This window comes from Eufriesea mexicana, unplaced genomic scaffold (assembly GCF_001483705.2).
Source record: "Eufriesea mexicana isolate 0111107269 unplaced genomic scaffold, ASM148370v2 scaffold2645, whole genome shotgun sequence".
Classification (NCBI taxonomy): domain Eukaryota; kingdom Metazoa; phylum Arthropoda; class Insecta; order Hymenoptera; family Apidae; genus Eufriesea; species Eufriesea mexicana.
The window spans coordinates 534,519-541,888 of record NW_016910703.1 but is presented as its reverse complement, the minus strand read 5'-3'; the positions used below and the strand labels follow the sequence as shown (position 1 = coordinate 541,888).

Sequence of the window (7,370 nt, the reverse complement as noted above, 5' to 3'; positions counted from 1 at the left end):
TTCCGATTGCATCCTATCTTATTATCGAAATTGCAATATAATATCTCTATATGTAATATATACTGAATTTGTAAATTGCAAACTTCATAGCATTTTAAACTTTTGCTTTCTGTCAATGATACTCTATCAACGAAAATAAGAGTGAAATAACAATGAAATTAATGATATTAAGTGCGTGTTTTTATTATTACAGTTCCTCCTATGCTCTCGATACCAAACCAGCTGGAAGCGGCATATATTGGACAGGATGTCACGTTGGAGTGTCATACCGAAGCTTTTCCTACCTCTATTAATTATTGGAAGACCAAACACGGCGGTGTGATCGTCTCCGGTAATTTTAGCTTTGATACAATTGTCTCTACTCAAACTTTGCGATCCGAAACACGAAAAGAGGACGCGAACAAATCACGTTCTTGAATGAACATCATTAGTGCTTATGAGTGTCAACGTCCTTTCATAAATGAGGATTAAAGTATACTATACGCTAGCTTTTAAAATAAAGAATGAATTATTCATTCAACGTTTTAATTTGCTTTTAGTATCATCGATAGAATCTTTCTTCACATAGTGGTATACTAATATATTTCTTCCCAGTTCAATGTTTATTTCCTTCACATAAAAAGAAATAAGCAAAATACTCTTAAATAAAATGGATACTAAAAGTTTTAATTCTTTCAAACGTACAGCTTCACAAAAAGAGTAATACATAAAATACGAGGAATAAAGGCTTGATTCAACTAAAAGCTTCGTCATTTTCCAAATTAAATATTCCAAGCAAAAAATTACAATCTCTTCCACCTTCTCAAAAGTTGTCCAAACATGTACGCTCATTTGTGCAAATGTTCCTCCGAAATATGAAAAACTTTATGCATATATTAAATTAAATTAAATTAAATTAAAACCATTCAACATGGTTTTATTTGCCCAGGCAATTACCATTCTATTGCAGGCAATAAATACGAAGCGGTGTCTACCGACAACGGATACAACAGGTACATGATGCTGAAGATTAGGAACGTCGGACCCAAAGACTTTGGATCCTACAAATGCGTAGCACAAAATTCTCTTGGTGAAACTGACGGTGACATCAAATTGGATGGTGAGTTTATACTATATAATTTAACAGTTAATTTCTTATTAGTCAATCAATTGAAATTAATAATCTTACTACTGTATTTGACGGATTCTTCAAAAGAAAAGTCTATCTGCCAAAATTCTTCCTCGAGATATTTAAAGTTGAGGCATATTTCTTATTAGTAAAATCACGACATTATTGAAAGCCCCATACAGTTAGTACCACTTACTATACGTACATGTTTACTATATTATGCGTATTATTATTAATATGGAATGAGACTATAATAAAGAATAAACTATGAAAATTGAATAATCGGAAAAAGAAATGTCCTTCCAGATCCACATTTTATTTCCTGATTTATATTGTAAATAATTTCATGAGTCAGATTTTTAGATTTTCTGCAGACTTTTTCATCCATTCTAAATTTTGTTTAACGAAATTATGCTCAAGGAATTGTTAATGAAGACAGTTTTCACTATTTCATGAAATGAAGCTACTCAATACTGAACAAAAAGAGAACATAATTTAAGGTACCTTTAAAACCGTAGCTGATACAAGATATTAAACATTTATTATATTTTTCTATTTAATAATTTGCAATAACTCAACAACACGAACGTATAATATCCACTTAAATTCCATTTCGGAATCCTGTTTATATAAAGAAATCCTTTTCGTTTCATGTATGTAATGTCCGAATTAAAATATTTGGAAATAAAATAGCGTTATCTCCTGGTAATAAAGTAATTGATTAATTCGCAATGGACTTTTTACGCAAAAACTCTCATCGTTAACAGTCGATAGCTATCGATCGTTTGACGAGGTCAAGCGTTCTTATCGCTTTAACGTGGTTCGTAATTGGCGATTAAATTTACGAAGGATATATTTATCCCGGGAGAGTATACCTTCCACCTCCTTGGACGAATAAATTGGCTGAAATTAAAAGTTTGACAAGATATATCGTACGGTCGATCGCTATGAAACGAACACGACAGAAGTTCACTCTCGAATTTTTCGAGTTCACTTATATATTTGATATTTCGTATAGAAGTTAAATTCATTCCGCTGCATCGAGCGACTATGGACTTAAGAAAGTCCTTTAATACATAAAGACATTCGAGAGTGAAGAACTAATTTATGACTATCTGCGGAGAAATCTATCGACTGAATAACATTTCGTTAATAACATTTTCTAAAATATGACTAATATGTAAAATAAAACTGTCATTACAAATTTCATTTGAAACAAGCAGTGTAAATAAGATAATAATACTTGTTAAACAAACAGAATTGCTCCTATTCGTGAAAAGAGCGCAAAAAGAGAGAGAGGGGGGAGAATAAATATTATTTGAAAAATGAAAAGCAAAAAATGCTTGGATTAACACATTCTCTAACCTACGACACAATAAACGTAGAAAGAAACGACACCACGAATTCAGATACAATTTATTTCTGTCTACAGAGATCCCAGCGCCATCAACAACGTCCACCACCATGCCACCCTACCACGTGACTTCGTCGATGAAGAAAAATGGTAACTGACCCAAAATTTACCGGATATTCAGCTTCATTCCTCTCCATCTAAATCGATCTCAATCTGTAACGTGTAAACACGTAAATACCATGGCGCGGGTTATACGACCAAACGAATCGGTATTGTCGAGATATCCGTGGAAAAAGCGAGGAATCAGGCAGAATACCCGGCATTAATTTGCAAATAAAACGAGGAGGTCAACCCTCGTAACGATACTGCATCTGTCCACCCTCCTTGGTTTTTTCCCCTGAAGCAAGGACATCCATTCTCCCCCACCCAAGTGTCAACCTCCACGTCATGACGTTCCGTCGTAAAACACGCCATGTAAAACCGCCTTTGTGTAATGCATTTTAGGTAGAAACGGTAACAAGAAATTACAACGACCTATCGACTACGAGGTCGAGGAATTGCGAAATCCAGGTCAGTAAATATCTATTTTAACGCGGCCCGCGTACCTCAGGTATTTCCCACGACGATACACCCGGCTGGTTGCCTGTTGTACCGCTTCGTTCCAGTAATTAGCGTAATTAAAACCTCGTCAACGGTGCACATTCGAGGTGGAGAGATTCTCTGGTGAATCCACTAAATTGCCAATGTTCGGTGATCCCCTTTATCCATGAACGAATTACTTCACGTTACTTGGTCCCCTTTAACTGGCCAAAATGGATTTCAAAATTACGCTTTCAACGATAGTGATTTCCACTTATGACAGAGATCCTTACGTAGTTTTACTTTTACTAATATTTTGATATTTCTTCTCTCATTTTTGTTTATTGATTTCCTTTCTTTCAATCTATATGGAAAAATTTCTATTAAGGTATTTATCGAGTAAAGCAACGAGATTAAAAGAAAAAGACTAAGAAAATGGTTCCAAGTAATCAGAAAATTGAAAATTACTTTACAATCGAAGAGATATAAATTGTCAGTCGAAATAAAATGGGGGAAATTTAAACAGGTCTGTTTGTTTCGTGTTCACAGGTTATAAACCATTCGAGTAAACTAGTTATTTTCAGTGACTTGCTATTACAATTTCTAACAAGATAAAACCGTTTTACAAGAATAGAATGCTTTAAACAACGAGGAATTGTTACCTGTAGAACAATATTCTCGTTTCATATTGTTTCCGAACTTATTAGTTTTCACAGAATTACCTTTCGTTATTTGTATAAATTCTAAATATGGAGAAGCAGAAAACGAACCCGAGTTGCACAAATAAAAACGATGGCGCTAATTTGTGGATAATTTTAAACTACAGAAAATCTAAAATGCAATTATCACTGGAGAATTGTTTCCTTCAGAATTACTAATTACTTTGTACATATCGAGCACTAAACTAGTTATGTATACCGAACCTAAAGATTTATATATCTGTGTGCAAAGCTAAAATTGATATGGAAGTCCTCTTCACACAAACCAATTCGGGAGAAACTTACAAAGACGTCAACAATAGTTGGCATAACTATGAACTTCTTTCTGAGTAGTTGCTTTCACTTTAGTTCAAGAGTCTTATATGAAGAATTCATAATTTAGTAGGTCTAAAATAATACCACAAAAATAACAAAGCTACAATAATATCAATTACAAATTAATTGAAAAAGATGAGACAGAAAATGAAAAATAACTAACTATAAAATAACTAAAAAATAAATAACGGACAAAACTGAAATATAACTAAAACAAAATTTTCCTCGTTAAAACATAATGGGTAAAATATCGAAATATTACTTAAATTAACTGGTCCATTCTTTTCTTTTTATTAACACAAGTAAGCTATATAATTAGATTTTCTTAAAAAACAAGGGAATAATATAATTTATATATTTACACATTTATCAATTTCGGTAAATTACAATATCCAGTTAGAAAAATTACATGCTCAAATGTTTATAATTTCTTCATTTAATTTCCGTTTGAATGATTGATATTTAAAAAACAATTGGAAATAAACATTTAATAATTTATCAACGAATTTCGTCTGATTACTCCTAGATATGAAGAGTAAAGACAATTCTATTTAAAATAGTGGACTTGGCAGTTAAATCAAAAGACGAATATTCTGTGCAGTTTTATTTTCTTATGGATACTAGTCTGATTCGAGTCCGTGTCGCTTAAAGTATCACATAGCTTATGAATATTGAATCCCGTAATATCTTATGAATACGCATGAGAAGACCAATCCAGCGAGTTTAACTACCGTTAAATTTCGAGTATCGATTAAATGCCTAAATATTCCGCGAGGAAATAATGCATTAATGTAAAATTACGTGTGCATTAACTGTGACTAAGGAAGAAAGAAATTTCATCATTGCTTCGACGTAATTACACTAAAATAATGTTGGAAATATCGTTAAATAAACAATTAAACTAAAACAATTAAATATTAACAAAAACTGAAATAAAACATAGCGATATGAATATTTGCCTGAAAATTTTCGTAGGTAAAACATCATGAAGTGACAAATAAATTATTCTCATTTTTCATAGGATTTATACTTTCCCATTAACTATCCGGTACATTTTGAAATCCTCAGTGGGTTCCATAAACCAATAAAGTTAAATACCATCATATTTTATGTCAATATAATAATTCTGAAACAATTTTCCTAACAATAAATAGTTATTTCGTCAATCTACATTGCCAAGGAAATAGCCTTATCATTTTTAGAGCAGATCACATATTTTTACTCTACAAATTATTTTAACAACGTTCACAGAATACTAGTATACACGATGAAAGTAACCTCAAGCATGCTATCTATTATATAGACAAATCGTAACCTCAAACCTTTGTCAAGTAATGTAAAGGATTTAGTTATTTAAACTATTATATATATAAATGACGAATAAAAATAACATTCGAAAAAGAAAAAGAAGAAAAAGACACGATGTACAAATTATCGTGTACACTTTCAGTAACAGGGTATATTTTGAACATCGTACACAGCGATGGTGGTAGATAGAACGTCACAGCCGAAGGCACTTACGTTTCGTATGCCAATAAATTGGCAGCAACTACTACGGACGTCAAAGTTTTCGAACTCAGTTTCAATGACTTTGCTAAAAGATCCTCAGAACCGTCGGACGGCTGCCCCTCCTCAAAGTTTACTTTCAATTAATGAAAAACGAGTTTCGTTGACCCGCGGCCGTCGACTGGTTCCGCCTGTAAAACGCAGGAACACGCCACGAGAATTCTTGCCATTTCTTTGCTCCTCTTTCTCTTTCTGTCCGTCCTTCTGGACTATCTTTCAATTTCACTCTTTCTTGCCTTCATTTGTTAAACCGATCGACACTGGTACATCGAGGCAGCAGAATCGAGGGCCACATCGGCCGTCGATGAATTGATTTCTTATACTGTACGAACTTTTATGATCTGTATTCCTCGAGACCTCAACCGACACTACAGCCAATTCGCTCCACGATTCGAAAAGAAGCTTATCCTAATGTCTGACGTGACGCAGGAAAGTTTGAACGAGCATGTATCGATCGGGTACCCCTTCCTGTTTCGAGTCAGCTTGAATCAGAAAGCAATCCTGAAGAAAGAAAGAACGTGAAGAGTATATCATAATATGAATTTTCATCAGATAGGTTGACTGAAAGAACTGATGTATATTTCTCGCTAAGCGATTATAGTACTTAGTAAGAAACGACTGTCATTAGCTTCCGAAAATAGATTTTCAGTGTATGCATATATTTTGTTCACAACTTGGCAAAAATTGGTATAATTTAATATGACTTTATATACAGGATTATTGGAATATTTATCTAGTTTTTACCCCAACTTTCCAATTTTAAATATTACTCTAATGAAAACTATTAAACAGACGCGAATAAACCTGCTGCTCGATTTAATAACATTAGAAACTTCATCATGTTGGGTCAATAGCTGTTTCTTGTACTCAATAAACAGTAGTATGTGTTCTCACAATGAAACGCATAATATAGTCTTGCACAGCAATCAAATTAACATCGAATTATTCAAATTAATAACAATTTTGTGCAAAATAATTCTGCAGTTTGAGAGTTTAATGAATTTCCACATGTATTTATCAGTGAACTTTTCAATACTGAATGTGCCAACAGGAAAGTTATATGAAAAGGCCATGGAATGCTCGTTTCCACAAAATTAGAGTCAAATTAAATATACAAGCAGTATGAACACGCTTAATGTTTATGTATAAAAGTAAAATAATGAAACTATAATAAACTAATCACCGTTCTCAAATTTTTCCAAGATATTTCACAAGAAAAACTTATTATACAATCTCAACAATTTGAAACTATAAATAGCATCACGACAAAATATCTCTTGGAGGAACTTTGCAGTACCAATTTCTTTCTCTCCTCATTCATTATCAATTTAGATAAACGTACAATGAATACAGCAACAAAACAAGTTTGTAAATGAAAGCATAGTTCTGAAATTGGCCAATTGTTCTCGATAATAATTATTACAGTATTAGATGCACAAAGGCATGAACTCCGTTTACGTTAATTGGTCGTCACGTAATGGCCACGACCGACGCAACTACGCGTCACGATATCTGGGAGAAGGGAAGAAATGAAGGAAACGGTGCGGTCGAGAACCGGTAAAGACGTTGTTAAAGTGTTGGAAAACGGTTCGTCTGTCGCTGTCCATGCGGAAAGTCACGTAGCGTGGATTTTACTCGTAGGTGGGAATAACTTTTTTCGAGCGGACGTGCGATTTCGACGTCCTTTTCTGGCGAGCCAGCCAAAGCAGACGAGGAACTACTTCGGAGG

General features: G+C 33.5%; 1 protein-coding gene across 3 annotated transcripts in view; it reads left to right on the top strand.

Annotated features, from left to right (window-relative positions):
* LOC108550245 (neurotrimin) overlaps positions 1-7,370 on the top strand; it is a 247,502-nt gene that overhangs the window by 233,797 nt on the left and 6,335 nt on the right. For 2 of the 3 annotated variants that reach the window (XM_017903943.1, XM_017903942.1), the window contains 4 exons: positions 194-331; positions 950-1,099; positions 2,541-2,612; positions 2,967-3,032. In XM_017903943.1, the coding sequence (XP_017759432.1) occupies positions 194-331; positions 950-1,099; positions 2,541-2,612; positions 2,967-3,032 (426 nt within the window). The remainder of the gene's footprint in view (positions 1-193; positions 332-949; positions 1,100-2,540; positions 2,613-2,966; positions 3,033-7,370) is intronic. The other variant, XM_017903944.1, reaches the window with a different exon arrangement.